Genomic DNA, 23,475 nt, shown 5'->3' on the forward strand with positions numbered 1-23,475 from the left:
GCTGTTTATGAAATACAATATTTATGACAGACAAGGCAGTACAGTAATTACAGAGGACAAAACACACACAGCTGCTGAATCACTGTGGAGCCCTTATAAGAGACTTTCTATATTTAGATGTAGTCACACCACAAAAAGGAGGAATCATGAAGTGACCAGGAAAGTGATGAGGTACCAGACCTTTTATCTCAAACCCAATAAACACTATCACATACACTCATGTGAAAAAAATATCAAGCCCACCCCAACCCCCAAAAGGTATATCCCCAATAAACTCAGGTCCACTCCTATTGGCTAACTGGCACTTGAGTTTGGACTAAACCAAAATTAACATAGGCAGAAGCACATCCACAAAGCGTCTCAAATCTCATTCCACAGACATTTAATAGTTTAAAATATTAACAGAGAGGAGACAAAAGCACTGTATTTTTTTTTTTTTTTAATAAAAGGTCAAGAGAGAAAGAAAAAAAAAAGATAGGAGTCTAGAGTCCCTTCCAAGAGTAAAGAGAGAAGATTATTCTGGGATGGAAAAATCCTGTTAACTTAACTGAAGGAACCCCTTTACACAAGGTTCAAACCAGTCTTTGGATTTTGGATGATGTGCTTCACAGATAGCGATAGCGACAGAGAAAGAGAAATAGATAGATGGAGAGAGAGAAAGAGAGAGGGGGGGGGGGGGGGGGGGAGAGAAAGAGAGAAATGAGAAGAAGTGCAGTACGACAGCACATAAGTGCATGATAGAAGACAAGGCACTCCTGAGTTAAAGCTTCTCCTTCAGGGTGGCCAAGACCAGTGTGGACAGTCTTAATCATTCTTAATCATTTTAGATGGAGGCGTGGTTATGTGAGAGCCCTGCCCCCACAATTTGGCCCCTCGTAAGGGTCTGTCTAAATCCCCCGGTCCAATTAAACCACGAGGGGCGTGGCCAGGAGAGAGAGCGGCCTAATTGGAGCGGGAAGGGGTGGCATCTAAGAGGTCCTCCAGTGATCCTGCCTCGTCCAAAAGCTCCCCTTTCTTGGCCTCACTGTCTAGTCGGGTCTTTTTGGGCTTGACACTCGTAGGTGAGGGATCTTCCTGTAGCAGCTCCTTGGCCAGAATGTTGGTCACTGCATTGCCAGCTCTTCGAATGGCTGAGAGAGAGAGAGAGAGAGAGCGAGCGAGAGAGAGAGTGAGAAATGATGGAAAGAATGTTAGACTATGTTTACTGGACTATGTTTATCCTGCTTACAGCTCAGGGTCCAGTATGGATGCAGTAAACATGTATAAGAACAGGAAGAGAAATAAGAGGAACCAATGGAAAAATAAAGGGATTCAGTGTGTGTGTGTGTGAGTCTGTGTGGGGGAGAGAAAGAGAGAGAACATAAGAAAAGAGAGAGAGAGGGCAGAGAGAGACATTGTAAAATTGGCTGTATCATCAATGAACTCTGGGAGTAGATGTGAGTAGTTGTTCATGTTATCAACGTGAGCGTGATAATGACAGTGACGGTTCCGTGTTCATTCCGTGAATGAAGGGTTAGAGACCGAATATTGACGGAGCAAACAAAAGGGTCAAAGTTCAAGGGTCAAAATTAGAACACATTTAACCAACCGGGAGACCAGTAGATGTGTCAGCCGGCAAACCTAACAGAACACCAGTTAAACTGTCCCCCACCCAACACACACTCACACACCACTCCAATACAAACACACACACACACACCACTCCAATACAAACACACAATGTGGCTGAGAAGATGAGTGTAGAGGTTCACAGCTGTAAAAAAAAATGTGTCAGACAAGTATACATTCTAAGTAACAAGTATACGTCCAGCAGGAGACTGTAGAGTAGAATGAATCTTCTCTTTAGCCTACACACACGTAACACAACTGAAGACCTTTTTCTGCGTGTTCACTAAAGACAGGGCATTTGTATGGCTGTACTACTTTTTTGCTCAGGAAATAAACTAAGCCTGCAGAATCAGTCTAGACTTCACGACTCCAGTTCATGCAAATGATAATACAAAGCCATGCAAGGTGAATCATGAACAAGCCATCACACACACACACACACACACACACACACACACACAAAACCTCCAGTAACATCACATGGTTCACTAAACAAACGCCACCATACCATGCATGACATCATTAAGCATTAGCTCACGCACACGCACACACACACACACACACACACACACACACACACACAGGTGTGTTACCGAGCCGGTATCCAAAATGAGCTGGGACAGGGAGAGAATTGAGTCTGTGGGAGAAGCAGAGGGCCATTAGAGTTATTACACTTATGAAACAGGCAGTTTACAGATGGTCCTTCAGTGGTGTAAATGACCGCAAGAGAAAGAGCACTTTAGGGTTAAAACACACACACACACACACACGTGCGTGTGCCCGCACGCATGCACACCCACATGCATGCATGCACGCACACACACACACACACGCACACACACACTGACTTTTAATTAGCCATCGCTTTCATTTATCTCTATCCTTCTGGGATGTTCTACTCACAGAACAGAACACACTACCCTACTGACACAGTAATTACCCATTATATAAATGACACAAATAACAGCAGAGAGAGAGAGAGAGAGAGAGAGAGAAAATTCAGAAATCAACACTTCGAAAAACTCTACAGGCCTCCGGAGATTCATGCTATGATTTTTTTGGACTCCCTGCAAAACTCTTTAATTTTCTATGTTCACATACAGACATGAAGAAATAACACAAGCATAAGAATCTAAAGATGGATGAGAGGTTATTTTTAGCCGAGAGTGTGGCGGATTCCTGTATGGGCTGAATTAGATTGTAGCTTTTGTGAAGCACACACTAATATTTGGTGGTGGTGGTGGGGTTCCTCTATTGAGATATTTACTTTTGCTAAGTTGTACATTTTCAGATTGGCTAGTATGCTGGTAGGGTAATACACTGTATGTATAATATGGAGTTTGCACCTGTATTTTCAGAGTAAGGGAGATCTATGTGCCTCTGTGTTTCAGTTTATTGCTTGGCAACAACATTCACTCTCACTGTAGTCTGGGCTGATTATCTGGCATTGGTATGCGTGTGTGTAAACAGAGAAATCTTTCTCAGTAGTGCTGTTTAATACAGACAGCTCAAAACAGGAAAGTAGGGATCTATAGTGACCTGCGTTTATCACGTGATAGAGACCACATCAGCAAAGAGTGTGTGTGTGTGTGTTTGTACATTATTTAATACTTGTATGTGAGTATTTTTAGAAGCTTAAGAGGAGATGTTTGCACAAAACACAGACTCAAAGATAGACACATGCATCTGCTCATGCACACAAACACACAAAGTGATCCCTGAGTGATGCTTCTTAAGTAGCAGCACCATCCAGAGGAAACCGACGAGACTGCACTCATTCATTCTCTCTCTCTCTCTCTCCCTCTCTCTGTCTGCGCCTGCCTTAAGTGTGTGTGTGACTGCTGCGTCCTGGGACAGGGGGAGGGCGTGTGTATCACTGATCTTTTTATGGTGGTAAGCAGGGTGTCCGCATGCCCTAGTCTTTTCAGGCATTCTTTTGGGGATAGGCAACTGCTGTGGACGGAGTGGGTGTGTGTGTGTGTGTGTGTGTTCTTTGTGGAAACTGTCATCTTGCTCTTTGTCACAGCGGTCTGCGCTGGACTTTACGCCAGCTGGACATTTGGCGAGACGTGTGTGTGTGTGCCTTTTCTTTTGTGTGAGTCACGGCGCTGGGGTGTGTGCGTCTGAAGACTCGTGTCAAAGAGTGTGTGTGTGTCAGGTTCACGACCTGGCAGATGTCTGTGCATACACACACACACACACAACACGCACAAATACATGCTTGATGCTGAAATTCCATCAGTGAAGCACCAGTTGAGCATGTTTGTGTGTCTGTGTACGTGTGTGTACGCTCTTTTGGGATTCAGTGGAGAACTATCTATGTATGTGTATTGTGTGCGTGTAAGAAAAATACACCAGTTTCTATGGGTAAAAAAACGTGTGTGTGCGTCCTTCCTAATTTAAAATAACTGCAGACGAGTGCATGTAAAATTCAGTTACACATACATTCATATAGGTGTGTGTATCAGGGGTGACAGAAGGAAATATTTAAGCATGTGAGTTCATAAAAGAGTGTGTGTGTGTGTGTGCGTGTGTCTGCGTAGGTAAAAGAACAGTGCTGATAGAGTAAAGGCAGCTGTCCTCAGATGTTAAGCCCCTCCCCTGTTATGTGGCTCCCTTGCTTTGACTGGCTGCTGAGTCATTGAGCAGAAGTCAAAGGTCAGGGCTGGTGCTGATCTGAACAGTCTGTCTCTATTCACTGACCAAAATTCATGAGTGTGTGTGAATGCATGTGTGTGTGAGAGAGAGAGGGTAATCTTGTATTCCTCACTGTGGAATAATCGGGTGGCAAAGGGAGTCACTGTGGAGAGTGTGTGTTCTCACAGCATAGGCTCTGGTATTGTGTGTGTCAAATGGAGAGAGAGAGATGGAGAAAAAGGAAGTCTAAAAATACTGAATCTGCTCATCTCCTACAGAGCTGGAGTCAGCCTGATTAATAATGACTCACTCAAAAACACACAGTGCTCTGTTCTCATTCACTAAGCACTAAAGCACAAGCAACTAATGCAACACACACACACACACACACACACACACACGACAGAAGGAAGACTCACTGAAAAGCAACAAAAACCAAGGGGGAAAGCAAGAGAGAAGATGAAAAGTAGGAAAAAGAGATATGTAAAAATATCTGACCACCTCCATTTAACTGTACTGACATGCCATTAACCGTGTTCAGATTCTGTATAACTGCAGTCTGCAAAACAGAAACTGCATTGCACAGATGTAGTGTAGACTGCCCTAAAACTGAGGAAAATAATTCTTCAGAACCTCCACGCAAGTGTTCATCCCCCTACTTTGTCAGTGGCAGTGTTATGGAGACATTAGTAACCACAACAGAATACACTGAAGTTCTATTATTCTCTGTGACATCACAATGTACAGTGCCATTAGAATATTTGGCAACACTGTGAATGGTCGATGACATCACAATGCTTTTGTCCAGTCACAGACTGAACCATGTCCTTTTCTATGCCATCAGGATTCCTAGCTCCACTGTGTTATGTAAACCTAATGTTACTGGGACATACAGACGCTTGTTTACAGCTCTCTGAGACAGATATTACGCAGACTCTGGGAAATTTAGTTACACTTTTAGAGTCATACGTCTGGCTCTCTTCTCTCCTAACTGCTTGTTCACAGGGAAAAGGGGCCTCTCCTCTTTCTTCTCTCCCTCTCTCCTCCTCTCTAACTAGATAGTTTAACAGGAGTTGTTGGGGTTGACTGGGTCTGCACTGAACCATAACTTCAGTTCAAGTTTACATCTATATATGTAGGTTTATATACATGTATAGTCAGGCTTATATTTATGTAATCACCTGGAGTTTTTTAACAGTACTGATAGTTACCCTCGATCCTCCACTCAAACTTTATAACAGTAAAATACACTCCATCCATCCATGAAAGACAGAGAAATAGAAAAAGGAGGGAAAGAGCGAAGGAGAAGCGTGTGCTTGTGAGTTATTTAAACAATGTGACCGACACCACATTACAGAACATCTGGGTTCCATTCAGGGGTGGGATCCGGTTACACACACACACACACACACACACAGTGGGCACTGAGCTAGTGTTACGAAATACTGGAAGCAAGAAATACCATAGTAAATCACTGGAAAATCACTGGAAAGCATTGATACACAGGGGAAAATATCCCTAATTGGTTAGCTCTGACTGGCAACACTAAATAATACTGTTCCTCATTTTATCATACAAAGAAGTAATCTTCTAAATTATTAATGCAATTATTACTAACAATAAATTTGATTACTCTCCAAAGCAATTAAAGTACAGGTACAGATGTTAATCCATGAGTCGACGTGTGCCTTATTAAAACACCCATTAAATGTACACAAATTAGTGTATTTATTCTAAAGTCATCAAATTTGAATGATTGTTGATTTGGTCTTAAAATACACTTTATGCTCTGTTCATACAGCCATTTGATTTGGAAAGAATTTAGGCACATATGCGAAACTTGGATCTCATGTTTACTCTGACTTCTACATTTACAGACAGATGAAAACAGGTCTGTTTTAACAATAGCAGACTGAGGATTAAACAGGAAACAGGACAAAGAGGAAAAGCAGGAGAAAGGGTGAGATGAGGAAAGAGAGGAGAAGACATTCTATCAGTGGAATGTAGGGGATATAGACAGTACTGCTTAGCAGTATGTGAGTCTGCAATCTCTTCCTCCCCTCTAAACAGATAGTGAGAGTAGATGATCTCTGTGGTAGAGCGTGATCAGAGGGTAGAGCATGATCTGTGTGTGTGTGTGTGTCTGTGAATTTTCCTCTCCCTCTGATGTGCTAATCTCCTCTTAACCTCCTCATTGCCTCTCAGTCAAATCCCCCTATGCACAAGCGCTAACACTGATTCAGGACACACACTGACCCATTACCCACCACTGCAGGAAGTCACACACATACACGCGCACACATGCGCACACACACACACACACAAACACACACAAACCATGTCACTGTGCTACCCAAGACTGAGCAGATGGTGAAGGCATGGGAGGTTAGCAGTGTGATTTCTGGTCCCTGTGTGTGTGTGTGTGTGTGTGGGAGAGAAAAAGAGTGAGAGTGAGGTACCAGAATGATTCAGTGAAAAAAAAAACACTTGCTCTCTGCGTGCCTGTGCTGTCCTGACTGCACTGAGAGGGTCTGAAAGGGTTTGTGACTGCATTGCAGCTACTGCAGAGCTCAGAGTAAAGGCCTGGGGCCGTGTTGGTGAGCGGTGCGTGGTTACCTGCTTGTCTGGGTCCTCTCTTTCTCCTGAACGCGGCTCCAGACTGCAGCGCCTCCAACAGGCCATCCATGATACCGGTCTCATCTCCCTCTGGAAAACACAAACGCACACAGAGCATGAGCCTATACGGGTCCCATACCCTCACACGTGAATACATGTTAGTTCCCTTTAATGTCTCACACAGATACACACGCACGGTCAGACTTCTGTGACCACATTCATCTGATCAAAATATAGACAAGAAAAGGAAAACCTCCGCTTTCATCTCTTTCACAAGCACACACACACACACACACACACACACACGGATGTGTGTATGTATGTCGAGGACACACCAGTCAGAAGTACTGGATGCACTAGATGCTTTAACACAAATGATTACTGACCCAGATCTGCAGCTGTAACATACTACTGCTCCAGGCTACACACACACACACACACACACACACACACACACACAGAGAGTTATGTACAACAAGCTAGAGCTGAGAATGGAAATGACTGTGACCCCATTCAGAGTGTGCTTGAGCAGAGTGGAGGCCTGAAAGTAGGTGTGTGTGTGGGGGGCGCGCGCGCATGTGTGTGTGTATGCGTGGGAGGCATGTGTGGGTGTGGGTGTGCGAGTGTGTGTGCGTGCGCATGCAGGCAGATGGTTTTAATTATTTCCCCTTTGAACAAAGAGGGGGGGGGGTTAAAGTTTTTTTCATCTATCACGTCCCATCCCCCACTCTGTCTCTCTCTCTGTCTCACACACTCTCGTGGTACACACATGGTGCATGCATAACACACACACACACAGCAAAAAATGTCATCCGCAACTAAAACACACACACACACACAAACCCACAAACACACACACACACACTCTACTTCCATAAAACATTAATACACACAAACATGCTTGTCTCTCACTCTCTTTCGGCGTGTTTTTAATCCTCTATAAAGCCCATGCCAGATGGCTCCATGTCTGTGCTGTCACATCTCATTAGACTCTCTCTCTCTCTAAGACACAAATAAACACTCGCCGTCTGCAGCTCAAGCATGCCACCTACAGGACTCCCACAGAAACTGCATTCACACACAGTCTGCACTCCTGTATGCCTTTATGACTTTAACAGAGGACTCCTCTGGCAAACCGCTATGTAAACTGCGAACATTTGTGTGTACTCTCCGACACACACACACACACACACACACACACACCATTAAAGAGGCTGCGTTAAACCCTCCAATGCCCATACATCAATAGCTTTGGTGACCCACTGCCCTGGAAACTATTTGTATGCTGGGAACAGAAGTAAGTACAGTTCAGTCAGAACAGTACATTACTGTCTCTCTCTCCCTGTCGTATCACACTTTCCATTCCCTTTCCAAGAGGCAAAGGAGGGCGAAGCTTCAGGACAAGAATTACAAAATCAAAATGATTAAAAGCACAAACTGATAAACTAACAATAACACCACCGCTACTGCTACTACTACTACTACTACTACTAGTAGTATCTTGGCTGATCTAATTAGTCGAGAAACTGACCAATCATGATTTTTTTCAATTATTCAGAGAGGCTGATTTGTTAGATGGTTAAATACCAGTCAAAGTCAGGGAGCCACACAGTCAGTGCACTTACCAAGCTAAGATAATCTGTATAATACAATTAAAGTATCTGGTGCTTAAAACCTCATTCAGACAAGAGTTTTAAGTGAGACATGAGCACCCCTTATGGTTACGTAAGGAACTGACACACACACACACACACACTCTTCTGTCTCCGTCAGTTATACTTTAGCACCCCTAATGGACAAGTTGGTAAACACAAAGAACAACAAACAAGAGCATGTCAGACCGAATCTCTTTCTCTCTCTCTCAACATATATACACAAAAACAGACTGCATATAGCAAACACACAGGGTTTAGCACCAGCTATCTAGGATCAGAGGGGCTGTCCAACAGTGCGTGTGTTTGTGTGTGTGTGTGTATGTGTGTTAAAGACCAAAAAGCTCAATCCAGTTAGGACATCTGTCTCCTCTCCAGCGCCTCCCCTCCCCCACTCAAACACACCCCACCCTACTCGCTACCTTTTCTCTCAAACAACACTGACACCTACAGACCAAGCACAAGAACTGACTCACATCAACACAGAACAATGAAACCACTGACTTGACACAATCAGTCCACAACGATAAAACAGACTACTTAACACAGAACAGCACCAAATCCACTGTGCTTTAGCAATGTGACTTCTTAACACAGAACAGCATCAAATCCACTGTGCTTTAGCAATGTGACTTCTTAACACAGAACAGTACCAAATCCACTGTGCTTAACAATGTGACTACTTAACACAGGACAGCACCAAATCTACTGTGCTTAACAATGTGACTTCTTAACACAGGACAGCACCAAATCCACTGTGCTTAACAATGTGACTTCTTAACACAGGACAGCACCAAATCCACTGTGCTTTAGCAATGTGACTTCTTAACACAGAACAGCATCAAATCCACTGTGCTTAACAATGTGACTTCTTAACACAGAACAGTACCAAATCCACTGAGCTTAACAATGTGACTTCTTAACACAGGACAGCACCAAATCCACTGAGCTTAACAATGTGACTTCTTAACACAGAACAGTACCAAATCCACTGTGCTTAACAATGTGACTACTTAACACAGGACAGCACCAAATCTACTGTGCTTAAGCAATGTGACTACTTAACACAGGACAGCACCAAATCTACTGTGCTTTAGCAATATGACTACTTAACACAGAACAGCACCAAATCTACTGTGCTTAACAATGTGACTACTTAACACAGAACAGAACCAAATCCACTGTGCTTAACAATGTGACTACTTAACACAGAACAGCACCAAATCTACTGTGCTTAGCAATGTGACTACTTAACACAGAACAGCACCAAATCCACTGTGCCTAGAACTGTGACTATTCACATTACTCTGCACTGTGATATTTACAAATACTAACATAACTGTTACAATCATGGTCCTGGTTGTATAGTGCTCTGTTGGTCTCTCTGTTTAAAGAGCGCTGTAGTAGCCGGGCTGGAAGAGCAGTTACCAGAGATTTTGCTAAAGCCATAACGAGTCAAAGCTAAAACAAACAACTCATTCTATTATTCTGTACATTCCCATGCTGTCTAACCAAATGAGGGAAGTCTCTCTCTCTCTCTCTCTGCTCGCTTTGATTTGCATGGGTATGACAAGGTCGAGCAATCCAAACATCCGCTGCCTCTCAGTGTCCAGTGAAACCTCTGTGTGTGTGTGTGTGTGTGTGTGTGTGAATGGGTCTTTGTCCTGATGTTGCCCTCTCTTCACCTTAGATTCCCGCCATGCATGTGTGTCTGTGTGTGTGCGTGCGCGCGCGTGTGTGTGTGTTTGTGTGTGAGACAGACAGAGTCCTTAAACTGTCACACACAGGTCACATACTTTCAGGCAAAATGACTTATTACACATATGGACACACACACACACACACCTGCACAGTGTGTTTACATTATAAAGTTGGGTGCGTTTAACACGCTGACCTAAAACATTCAAATCTACCACCTGTATGCAAATCTCACCGGTCACATGTAATCACACACACACACACACACACACACACACACACACAGCTGCTTTGAAAACAACGAGTTAAACAAAACATTTCTGACTATTAAAATATTAATTTCCATATCTGTTGTGGTCCCTTTTTGTTAAGTGAACAAAGAAATCTCGGTCACTCACACACACAAAACATTTTCATACTTAAAAACAATAACCTCAGAAACAGAGATGGAAAGAGCTTAGGACAAAGACATACAGGATGTGCGTGTTTGTCTGAGTGAGCAAAAAAGACACACTAAAGAAATGGGGATAGGGATGAGAAAGAAAGAAAGGCAGAATGACAGAAAGAAAGAAAGAAAGAAAGAAAGAAAGAAAGAAAGAAAGAAAGAAAGAAAGAAAGAAAGAAAGAAAGAAGGTGAAACAATAGCACAGACACAGGCGGACAGTGAAAGCCAGCTGGAACACCTTAGTCTGGCAACCTCAGGCTGTAGTGGTTTGTGTGTGTGTGTGTGTGTGCTTGTGCTGTCATTAACATGCCACACACACACACACACACACACACACACACACATGGCAGTGTTCTGTGTTAGTAAGGGATTGCAATGACTGTGGAAATCTGGGGTCCCAAAAGAGGCAAACTTCTGCCAAAAGAGAGGAATGTACAGAAAACTAGGTCAGAGAGACAGAGGCAGAGACAGAGAGAGGGTTGGCGTACATGTATAAGTCTATGTTTCTGAGCTATTGTACGATATATGTAACAAAGCCTTCTTAACCTAACATGCCTCACAGCAGAGACAGAAACAGATTTTTCTGTGAGATAAAGAGATTTTCTCTTTCTTTCCCATTTCCCTCAGACCATCTTTCCTCATACAGACACACACAGCCACCAGCGCATGCGCCTGAACACACACACACACACACACACACACACACACACACACAGACACACACACACACACTCCTCTGTTACTGTGAGCTGTGAGTGCCCCCCACAGTCACTACGCTGAACCACACCATCAAAAAAAAAAATAAATTTCTGAATTTTATCCTGATCAGCGACGCTGCTACACCATGCCATGTATGTAACCCAATACACCACATGGGGTTCTATGTCTTCACAAGGCATGTGGAGTTACATTCTGACGTACACTCTCCCTCCCTGTCTGTACCTGCGTTGATGTCCAGCAGTTGATTCTTCTTTTGTCTCTCCTCTTTCTCTTTTTCGGCCTTCTCTCTGGCCAGCTTGGCCTTGCGCATCTTCTCCTCCGATTCTTTCCGTTTCTGATTCTCTACCACCGCTTGCTGTGACACACAGAGAAAAATGAGAATGAGACGTCTTCGGAAATGACAGGGTGCTTACGAGCTTTGTGTTTACAGACTGCTGTATTTTTTCCCCCTTGTATTTTGGTACTTTAATGTGAGCTCTCTCATCGTGTACCGGTTGCATCGACCTTAACTTATAGACTCGTCTAACAATGACTTATCTTTCAGTAAAACTGTTTCCGCAAGAACCTGAACTTTAACAGCTATTTTTTAGCTCTGGATATCAGAGTCTGCAAATGGACCAAATGTAAACATAAAGTAAGGAGGGTGTGTGTGTGTGTGTGTGTGTGTGTGTGTGTGTGTGTGTGTGTGTGTGTGACAAAACAAAGATCAGACCTCGACCACCTGCTGTTGATATTAGTTAACGCAGATACACAAAGAGCAGGTGAACAAGTGAAACTCTACACCCTTTTATGTCTATAGGACACAGATTGACTCTTTCTGGGTGTTTACAAACGGATTCCTCGCACACCAGATACAGCAAACATTACAATGTGTTCACTAACTCACAGAGTACACAAAGAGAAAGAGAGAGAGAGAGAGAGAGAGAGAGAGAGAGAGACTGGGAGATGACCTATAACCTCACCTGGAACATATTTCTGAAGTTGTTGAGGTCAGCGAAGAGCTCCTCTGGGGTCACCTTTTTAGGATCAAAGACAAAATACTTGCCCAGTCCTTCGTACTGTTTCTCCATGTTCTCATACATCAGCTGCAGTTTCTCATACTGCTCTCGCGCCTGGCCCACAAAACTGTACACAGCTCCAGGTTAAGGAAAACACACACCGCACTGGAGACAGGCACACACTTAACACAAAACTGTACACAGCACTGTGTTAACACACACACTACATTGTGGGTGGGCACGTACTACACAGATACGTTTGTACACACGTGGAGTGCTAAATGCACGTGTTAATATACACATGCATAAACCAAAACACTTAAGGGTATCGATGACAGACTTAAACACACACACACACACACACACACACACACACAATCAACTGGCTAGTAATGTTTTTTTTTTTTTGCTGCAAACTACACAGAATATTAGCCTACTCAACCTGTAATAGCTTTTGGATCATATAACCAATAAAAACAAGCATAGCGACAACTGGGTTGAGAGAAATCTACCAGTCAAACCAGAATGTGCTGTTTATGATATGCAGAAGAAACAGAAAAATAATTTTGATACCTTGTTCAAAATCTGTTTTCAGGACACATCACACATCGAAATATCGGAGCATAAATGCCTCATTACAGACAAAGCCAATGTGTGAGAGAGAGAACTCTTTCAGGTGTTTGTCATCAACGCTTAAAGACTGACAGCATGTTTACAGGAATCCAAACAGGATGTGTGGATGACTGTGGATTAGCAAGTTTGGAAATCCCACATCAGACAAACTAAAAATACAAGCAGTCTCAAAGGAAACCCCTGCGATTACGTTAGTTTTCTTTCCTGTGAAGAGGTAAACGGATGTGAGGGATACACATTGTCTAACAACAATTGGGTTATTTGTGTGTGACGCCTACACATCGATTCACCTGCCCTGGAGCACAAGACACAACGTCAAAAAAAAAAGACTTATCTGGCTCTAAAATGCTAGCTATGGTGAAAAGGTAACAGCAGTCTGGACCTGCTTAGATCCGGCTAAGTGGGTTGCGGTGTCCGTCGGTGCCACCACATTCATGAGAAGATTCTTTCTGTCAGTACTACGTGTATTAAAAAAAATCAGGAGTGTAAAGGAATGTGGTATCGGGCGTGTGTGTAAGAGTTTAATGAATAATTTTGATTAGACAACTTGCACGCATTCAAACACAGAGTTATTGGTCGTGTGGATGGCCCAGCCGTTTGTATGTAACGCGACAAGAGGGCGGGAGCTATTTCTTCTAAATGATGGAGGGATGAGTCGCACACATCCAGAAAGCTGCTGTAACAGGATGAAATGAAATAGTGATAATCTCACAAAGATGAGCAGAGAGGCTTGCGTGGTGTGAATAACAGAAGGATATAGTCATTTTTTCTGTGAATTTGTCTTTGTCATTCTGAGGTGGGGGGAAAGTCTCCACGTCCTTCTCCAAATCCTGGATCTGCTTGCCCATCTGAGCCAGGTTCTTCTGCAACATCTCCGCAGAAACTGAGAGAGAGAGAGAGGCAAAATAAGGCATAAGACTCATGTGGGGAAAGATAACAGGAATAGTAAGACAGAGATGCTGAGGAAAGAGAGAGAAAACATGAAGAGAAGAAAAAGAGAGAGAGAGAGAGGGGGGAGAGAGAAAGCGCGTTACCCCTGCTGGCCTTCTCTACGTGGGTGAGATCCTTGGTGAAATTCATGACCTCAGGGTACTTCTCCTGACACGTCTCAGCCAGGAAGTGGAGCAGAGTCTGTTTCTGATCCGCTGACTTAGTGTCCCTCAGCTGCACCCCAGACAAACAGAGAGAAAAAAAAAAACACAGACAGGTTCAAAATCATCAAGAAATGACCCTCGCGAATGACTGCTCTTTTCACTCCTTCTGTATGCTCGTCACAACAGATAGCTATGGCAATCGCTGACTAACCGCGACGGTTCTAGGTATCTAAAGACTGACATTGCGTTACTGTGTATTTTACAATGCAGTGGTGGCTGACAGTGACAGTTTGTAAACAGTGAATGTGTATGTACAGGAATAAAATGGTATTCTTATGTGTATGTGGTGTGGTTACATGTATGAGTGACTGTGTTTACAAAAGCATTTACTGTTTATGTTTTAACATCGCTGAATGTGTCTATATTAAGAAATGCCTTTAACAGAAGTCATAAATGAGTCAGAATGTTTATGTAGGGATACATGCTTTGTATTGATAATTATACACAGCTATTCAACATGTACAACACTGTGAATTTATGGACTTTGTAAGATGGTAAATATGCTTTTGGTGGTAAATAATTTGCAATGGTTGTGAGCTGTACAACCTCTTACTCACTCACAAATACAAAGCAGAGGACTGACAGGACTGAAGCATTTGTTGTATTATGATATTGTTATATTGGTATTGTGCCTAGTTTAATTAAACTCCCGTTCACATCCAGAGAAGTCAAATTTAGGTTAATTCAATTCACTGTCCGGTTTTCAGCGCACCTTGCAAAGAGCTGTTTCTGAAGAAGTGTTAGAAAGGGCGTCTGTCTCTGTGTCACTGTATCTCAGTCTGCACAAGACTCCACAAGACTATGTTCAGGTGTCTGTCTGTGTGACAATGTGTATGTGTGTGCAGTGTGTGCCTGCCTGCGTGTTAATACATACCTGAGTGTGTGTCTGCACGTGTTAATACATGCATGAGTGTATGCCTGTGTGTGTGCCTGTGTGTGTGTGAGTGCGTGAGTGTTAACCTTGCAGAGGTAGTTGATGCCGAAGCCAAACGATTTGGCATTGCGTGATCCTGCGTTCATGTAGTTTCCAATCAGCAGAATGAGCTCCAGTAGTTTCGAGAAATTTTCACTGTTTTTCATTTCTTCACACGCCGCAGTCACAGCGACGATATCGGGTTTCACGTTATTGATCTGCTCTTCAAACTGCAGTTTAAACAGGATTGCGTTCAAGCGAGACTTCAGCCGCTTCACCGAACTGATCTGGAGTTAGAGAGAGGACGGAAGGGGAGGTCATTCGGTTTGAGATTTGGATTTTGAAAAGACGGTTTACTTGTCTACGACTACAGATGCTAAATGTTCGAGAAAGAATAAGAGAAACCTGTGCAAGAAAGAACATGTATATGTGTATGTGTATGTGTGTGTGTGTGTGTGTGTGTGAGAGGGAGGGAGAGAGAGAGTGTGTGTGTGTGAGTGTGTCTGTGTCAGAGTGTAATGTTTCTCACCACTACTCCAAACTGTTCAGACTCAGCCAGGTCATCATACTCGTCTTTCATCTCTGCCAACTGACTCAGGATGTCTGGCTCCGGCAACAACTTTATCATACTCTACAAGCAAACACACACACCCAGACAGAATGATCTCTCAGTGTCTAAAATACACATACTCTACAAGCAAACACACACCCAGACAAAATGATCTCTCAGTGTCTAAAATACACATACTCTACAAGCAAACACACACACCCAGACAAAATGATCTCTCAGTGTCTAAAATACACATACTCTACAAGCAAACACACACACCCAGACAAAATGATCTCTCAGTGTCTAAAATACACATACTCTACAAGCAAACACACACACCCAGACAGAATGATCTCTCAGTGTCTAAAATACACATACTCTACAAGAAAACACACACACCCAGACAGAATGATCTCTCAGTGTCTAAAATACACATACTCTACAAGCAAACACACACCCAGACAGAATGAATACTCACCAATGCTTAAAACACACATCACAAACATGCATACTCCACACACATTCACATACAAAGAGAGAATGACTCACCAATGCCATACACATACATTACAAACACATATGCTCCACACAAGATCACATACAAAGAGACTCATCAATACCTTACATATACACAAATACTCCACAAAAAGTTCTGACATACACACACGCGCACGCACACACACACACAAGGACGCACACACACAGTCTGCTGTACCTGCACTATGTTTTCAGTGAGAACAGACTCATTGACCTCCAGGATGACATTTTTAATCTCTTCATAGGGCATCCTGAAGGACCCCAGGAAGATAGCTGTAATCAAACACAGGAAACACTTTAGTTACTTAACAACAAGCAATAAACACACAAAGAGACACACACTCAAAGACACACACACACACACACACACACACAGTGAATGCAGATATTCTCAGTGTATTCAGGGCCTCACATGTGAGTTTTTTTTTTGTTTTTTTTTTAAACATATTTCTGACCCAAGCACTCTACAGGTCATGACCTGATGACCCAGCACTTACAGAGGTTCTGGGAGGTTTTGGAGTCCAGAATCTTCAGTTCCTTTGCCTTCTTCTTCTGAGCCATTTTTTTCTCGTCTGCTCCATCCTGCTCTTTTTTACCTTGGGAGACAGATCATGTTGAGGACATCAATCAACCTTATTGTAAAGTAGTATTAGCAAGGCAAGGAGCAAAAACAGAGGGATGGATGGAGAGAAACAGAGATGGACAGATGGATGGATAGACCTCCGGAGTAGCCACAGAGTAAGTGGAACCTGGGGTACACTCTCGCCCCAACATGCGAACCCATGCATGCCTGCCTGGGGGTTCAGAGACCAATGAGAACAATGCATCCAACCAGAGAGAAAGAGTTCTCATGCTACAAAGACTACAGCATGACAACACTGCGCACGCACGCACAAGCTCTTGGGCTCTATTCGTAGCTCTAGAGAGCATTCCAGCTGATGAGGATGGAGAGGAAGACAGAAAGAGAGACAAGCGTAGACAGAGGAGGAATGAACAAATGAACTCCTCATTCTCCTTCACCCTTGATTCTGTCTTGCGCAAATCACTGAAAAAAAAAATCGATGGATGCTAATTACAAATTCCACTTCATACATTTTATATCCTTATCTTAAACGAAAACCAAAACACGGTCCAGACTCTATCTATGCTGCCTCTTCTCTATGCACCCTGCCCGTGTTCAGTCATGTCTTTCTCTCTCTCTCACCCAGTCACGGATGCTGAGTGTTCTACAGAGGTCATGACCTGGGCCAAGACGACGGTTTCGTCCAATAGCATTCTGGGATTCAACTAAAGCCACTGAGCAGTTGCTTGACAATCTCCAAAATGCTATTGGTGTGTGTGTGCATGCCCATGCCCACGCGCACGCACACATGTGCACACACACACAGAGTGCCAGAAGGCACAACAATTATGTTAAAATCAGATGAGAATCAATCTATTTGAGGCAAGCACCTGCTCCACACAAATTCCACTCACACCAAACTGACTTCCTAGCGAAACTATACACAACTAACTTTTACACTGCTATGAGGAAACACTATAAAGGTAACCAGAGAAAAAAAATTCAGTACAATCATAAAGGACTTAAAACACAGAACAGCTCAGCAGTTTCTCTCTCTACTTCACTCTCTTGCCCTTCACATTCATTCCATGCTCCTCAGTTCTTTTTTTTTCCCTCTTTTTTTCCATTTCCTTCTCATTTTTTCCCCTACATACTTCTGGCCTCTCTCTCTCTCCCTCCCACTCTGTGCAGTATAATACAGTGTGTTATGGGGCATATTAGATTACTACAGCATATGGAATCAATCAGACCTGGGGACTGTACTCAGCCAACATGAACAAACACATGCATAGACAGTCCACAGCAAAGCTTTTCAGCTCTCAGCTATTCTCTGAGACAGGCCTTTCTTCCCTCATCTCTTTCATTCTCTACCACAAGCTCTTTCTCTCTCTCTCTCTTTAGACTATGGATTTTCTGTGACTCACTGGACTTAACAAAACCTCATTTGTTTTTCTTAATGGCCATTCCTTTCTTCTACCCATCAACTTTGTATCTCGTTGACAGTCTAGGATTCAAAACTGCAAATACAAATAAAAGTTGTATCACGTGACATTTTCAGTAAAATATGAACACGTTCACTAGCGTAAAATGTTGACTGCTTTTCCCACTAATAATGTCTCTTTGTAAGAGATGTGAACAGAAGGATGGAGACAGATCAGGCCGGTGTTAGACATGTCGGTTAGGGGTTGCGTGGAGCAAAACCAACTGAAGACCACTTCAACATCGAATAACTCTATAGACAGGAACTCTAAACAGTATGTGACATGTTTATCAGAAAATACTACAAAACTAAGAAGCAGCACAAGGTAGAGGTGGAGCAGTAAACATGAAACGCACTTCAGTGACTCATTTCCACTCTAATACACTGAGAATAACCCGTTTGTTTGTATTTAACACTCAATCTGACTACGCAACAAACACATAGTTATGACAGTACTAAGTAGCACCAGTGCGTTTGTATGTTTGTGTGTGTGTGTGTGTGTTGTCTAAATACTGTTTGCTGTATTTTAAGTGCACACTGTAAACAATACTGTAAATCAGATACCAGATAGTGCAGAAAGCACTGGCAGCTTGTCCACCCAGTCAAAACAGACATGAACACACATGCCCCCGGATACCGCAAGGTAGCAATCATCTACTGATATAAAGTATAAACATCTAAATACAATATTTCAATTAATAAACATATATTTGAGCTGGTCTTTCCTTCAAGTCTGACATAGCAGATAACACAGTGGGGTCCGGTCAAACAAATTATTCTTCCAAAGAATCACATGACCTGAAAACTCTGTCACTGGGTCAATGTGAGTGTGTGTGTGTGACTGTCAGAGGGCAGAAAACAGGGGCAGGGGGATTACTGCATCCTATTAAATGGAAGGATGTTAGTAAATCAGCTGAATCGATGACTCATCTGTGTGTGTGTGTGGGGGTGTCTGTGTGTATGTGTGTGTTTACACATGAGAACGGGAGTGAGACAGAGAGAGCAGATACGCTCACCATCCGTGTGATTCATAAAATGGGGTCTGTGTGTGTGTGTGTGTGTGTGTGTGTGTGTAAAATGGCTGCTCACTCAAATCACTACCAGATGCTCAAAAATTCTGTTATTTATGATCTTATGGCACCTCTACTGGTCAAAACCCTGTACTGCAGCTCCCAGATACACACACACACACAGCTGGGACGTATCAAAATACAAAAGTTTACACATACCAGCAGACACACAGACACACACTCACTCCCTCTCTTTCTCTTCCTCTCTCTCTCTCTCTCTCTCACACACACACACACACACACACAACAGCATTCTGTTTTGTGTTTTACAGCACATGTCTGTGCCTATTGTTCCCAACTGCCTTACCTTCACCCCTCCTCCTCTTTCACCATCATGTTCTTTTTTTCTTTCGGCCCCCTTTTCTTCTCCTCCACTCTTTCCTGGAACCCTGCCTCTACAAACAGCTGGCCACTGAGGGGGGTGCCCCCCCAACACAAAAGTATCACAAAGAAATGTCTTCCCCTTATACCTATCTCAACACTCACACACACACTCACACCTCATAATTACTTCAGAAGTCCAGCTGTTTTTCTGTCTGCAAAGTACAACAACTTATAAGCACTAACACACACACACACAGACACACACACAGACAGACACACAGACACACACACACAGACACACACACCAACCAATCTGCTGATCCCCCTCGTCCCTCCCTTTTTTTCATTTCTGTCTGGACTTTTAATTAAAGTTGTTGTGGACAGAGCTCAAGTTTTGTTTAGCATAAAGAACCACAAGTTCGGTCTGTACACACACACACACACACACATATACACTCCCTCACACCCCTCCCTCCCTCTCTCCTTCCGTCTCTCTTTTCCTTTCCATATAAGGCTTATGTTTATGAAAGAGTGCAATAGGTCAGCCACAGAGGAGGGAAGAGCAGAGGGAAAGAAAAAAGACATGGCGTCTGGAGAGTGAAAGATGCAGAGCATGGCCGGCATTTTGGAGAGAGAGAGAGAGAGAGAGAGAGAGAGAGAGAGAGAGAGAAATATGAAGTCTCATCCACACACACAATATGTAGCTTTACCCTGAAAATTCTCACAGGCTTTGCAATCTCCTTTCATCTCTCCGCTCTCTCCCTGTTTCATTCCCTTTCCCATTCTTTCATTAGGGCAGGGGGAGAATGTGAGGGCCAAGGTTATTTTTACCATAAAAGCGTACAGATGACAGCTCCCATTGTTCAGACACAGGGGAAAAAAATTGCTTTCATGGAGCAAGAGCGTCCCTCTACTGGCCACTCTGTGAAACTGCACGCAGTGAACTTCATAAAACTTTATAAAACTCAGAAATACCTAAACAAACTTTCCACTGGGCAGAAACATTCGCGGGGAGACAAAAGCATGCCGTGCGGCTTTGGAGCATTAAAAAAGGGACGTCAGCTCGTACAACACTGTGAGACAGTTTATGAGCGTGAAGGTCGCAGATACTGAGAGAGGGAAACAAACAAACAAATTAAGATAACAACAACTCAAAAATGCAGAGAACCCCGGTTCAGTAATGATGTGGCGGTGTGTTTTGTCGCAGTTTCAGAGTTTAATCTGTAAGAATGTGCTCTCTCCGCGGAACAGAATGTGCTCAATGGAAAACAGTTTGTCCTTGGAGCCTTAATCTAATCAAATCATTCCAAACAAAATGTTACTGTCTGCGAGTTCTTGCGAGAGACAGAGCTGGAGATGTATGAGCTTAACAGATGAGAAAAGAAAAATAGAAAAAAAAAAGGGGAATAAGAGAAAGAAAGCATGGCAGACACAAAGTCACAGGGAAGGAGAGAGTCTTTGTTAAACACCGAACAGAACAAGTCGACAGCTGAGGGGAGACACCACGTTCTATTTAAATTTTAAAGGGCCGTGCTGTGTCACTGTGTGTGTGTGTGTGTGTTATTGTGTGTGTCAGTGTCATTTGGGGAGTTTCCAGGGCTCTGGTTGCCGGGGGTAACCTTGGAGCTAAAAGAAAGAGCCCCTTCATCCTGTTTTTGTGTTAAATGGAAAGGGAGAGAAAGGAGGGAGGGAGAGGGGGGATGACTCAGGACCAGATGGCAGGGTGTGGTAGGGGAGGGACTAGGGGAGAAGTGGGGATGGTCTGACCAGGGTGGGACCGCCCTCTAGGCGGGGTTTGTAGGCTGCTCACTTGCACACCCCTGGTGTATGTTAAGTGTAACTGCAGCCTGAAACACTTAAATATAATTATTTTTTTTACAATCCATATTATTGTTCAGTGTAACATTTTTTAAAGAATAAACTAGTGAAAAATATCTGTTAATTTTCCTGTGACAACCTAATAGTGACAAACAAGTGATAAACTAAAGGAAATATCAGAGAAGGAACTCACATACGATTTATGATGGACAGCTTGTTTTGTTTTATTTATTTTTTTTCTGAAATTTTGCAGGTAGCATGAAGCAAGCAATAAAAAAGGTAACAGAGTTTAGAGCCAGACAGAGAGAAAGAGAAGAAGAAAGAGAGAGAAAGAGAAGAAAGAGAGACAGAGAAGGAGAGAGGAAAGAGAATGAGAAGGAGATCACAGTTACACTGAAAGAAGGATGCTCAGTGTAACAGCTTTTCTTATTTTTCCAGTATCACAAAAAAAAACTGACAAAGACAACTTAGATAAAGCATTAAGCAACAAAAAAAAAAAATGCTTCATATAACGACAATTGAAAATACTGAGAATGAAACTCACATGATGAACTCATTAACACATATCAAGCCTGAATGCTAATATACCTCAAGCACGCACACACACACTCACACGCATGCGCACACACACACACACACACACACACACACACACACACACACAATAACCCTTTCAGCACCATATACATTTACTGAGACTAAATCAATGTGTTAGTGTAGAATGGCATCTACTGGTCAAAAAAGGAATTACTTCTCACTCCACCAATAAAGCAAGGGGTTTCAGAGCAGAAACACACACACACACACACACACACGACCAAAATTAGGAATCCCGGACATACATGCACATGCAGAAAATGTATCTGAATTCAATAATTAATTTTACACTTTTTCATCTGTAAGTGTTCGTGGCATTTATTTCGTGATAACTGGCAGTTGTGGTGTCAACTGGGGTGTGTAGCATTGTTATTTGGATTCAAAGTATTAACAGTGGTCAGTGTATTACGCACACCTTATATCAGTAGCCAAGAAAGCTATAAAAGAGAGAGAAAAATGAGGGAGACAGATGATGTGGAGACAGACAGATATGGGAGTCAAATGCAGAGACAGAGAAAGTGAATTTAAGTATATGTGAATGTGTGTGTCTCTCTGAGGGGAGGTTCGCCCTCTCTCTGCTCCTCTGGCCGTGAAGGTCTACAGCAGTGACGAGTGACGCACAAACACCATGCAGCCTGCATCACTGATGAGACACACACACACACACACACAATCTATCCTCAAAACCACACCACCAGTCACAAAAAGACACAAAGAGAAATGTGGTAATAAACAAACAGGCAGACACAGACTGCAGGTATTAAAACAGGGACGTATCAGGACCTGCAGAGGGACACAAACCAAGATTTACAACAGCAATTAAAGCCCTAATTACAGCACAGAGAGAGAGAGAGAGAGAGAGAGAGAGAGAAAGAGAGGATGACTCAGACTTGCTCAGTCTCTCCTTCACACCTCAGAGCTCAGGGGAGTGTGAACTTATGCGCACACACACCCACACATGGAACACACACGACTGGGTGTACAAATGTATCAAGGTCATACACAAACACATGCACAGCATGAATGCTCCACGAAGCCCTGTGTTCCACAGATTTCTTTTCACACACACAAACAAACAGAGAGAGAGAGAGAGAGAGAGAGAGAGAGAGAGAGAGAGTGGGAGAGAGAGAGAGGGAGAGGGAGAGAGAGAGAGAGAGAGAGAGAGAGGGAGAGAAAGAAAAAGAGAAAGAGTGGGGAAGAGAGGGAGAAAGAAAGAGATAGTATGTTTCGTAGACCGAGGGTTCATAGGATATTAAAGAGAGAGAGGAAAAAGAAATAAGCTGTGTGTGTGTGTGTGTATTTAGCCTGAGGGCATGAGCAGATCTATTCCCCCTCATGTGCATGTTGATCCTGACACTTCCAAAATCACACCAATGGACACAAACACACACACGGGAGGGGCGGGGGTGTATCACTTTCTGACATATGTCACGGATAAGACCAGAGAGACTGTAGATTCACAA

At 43.1% G+C, this 23,475-nt stretch overlaps 1 protein-coding gene across 2 annotated transcripts in view; it reads right to left on the bottom strand.

The window, feature by feature from the left end:
- Positions 1-700: 700 nt before the first annotated feature.
- Positions 701-23,475, bottom strand: part of diaph1 (diaphanous related formin 1) — an 85,774-nt gene continuing 62,999 nt past the window's right edge. For both annotated transcript variants that reach the window (XM_030793653.1, XM_030793645.1), the window contains 10 exons: positions 16,659-16,757; positions 16,340-16,434; positions 15,604-15,705; positions 15,122-15,361; positions 14,042-14,171; positions 13,766-13,890; positions 12,339-12,503; positions 11,599-11,731; positions 6,862-6,951; positions 701-1,130 (listed from right to left, as the gene is read on the bottom strand). In XM_030793653.1, coding sequence (XP_030649513.1) covers positions 943-1,130; positions 6,862-6,951; positions 11,599-11,731; positions 12,339-12,503; positions 13,766-13,890; positions 14,042-14,171; positions 15,122-15,361; positions 15,604-15,705; positions 16,340-16,434; positions 16,659-16,757 — 1,367 coding nt within the window. In that variant the 3' untranslated portion in view covers positions 701-942. The remainder of the gene's footprint in view (positions 1,131-6,861; positions 6,952-11,598; positions 11,732-12,338; positions 12,504-13,765; positions 13,891-14,041; positions 14,172-15,121; positions 15,362-15,603; positions 15,706-16,339; positions 16,435-16,658; positions 16,758-23,475) is intronic.

This window comes from Chanos chanos, chromosome 2 (assembly GCF_902362185.1).
Source record: "Chanos chanos chromosome 2, fChaCha1.1, whole genome shotgun sequence".
Classification (NCBI taxonomy): Eukaryota; Metazoa; Chordata; class Actinopteri; order Gonorynchiformes; family Chanidae; genus Chanos; species Chanos chanos.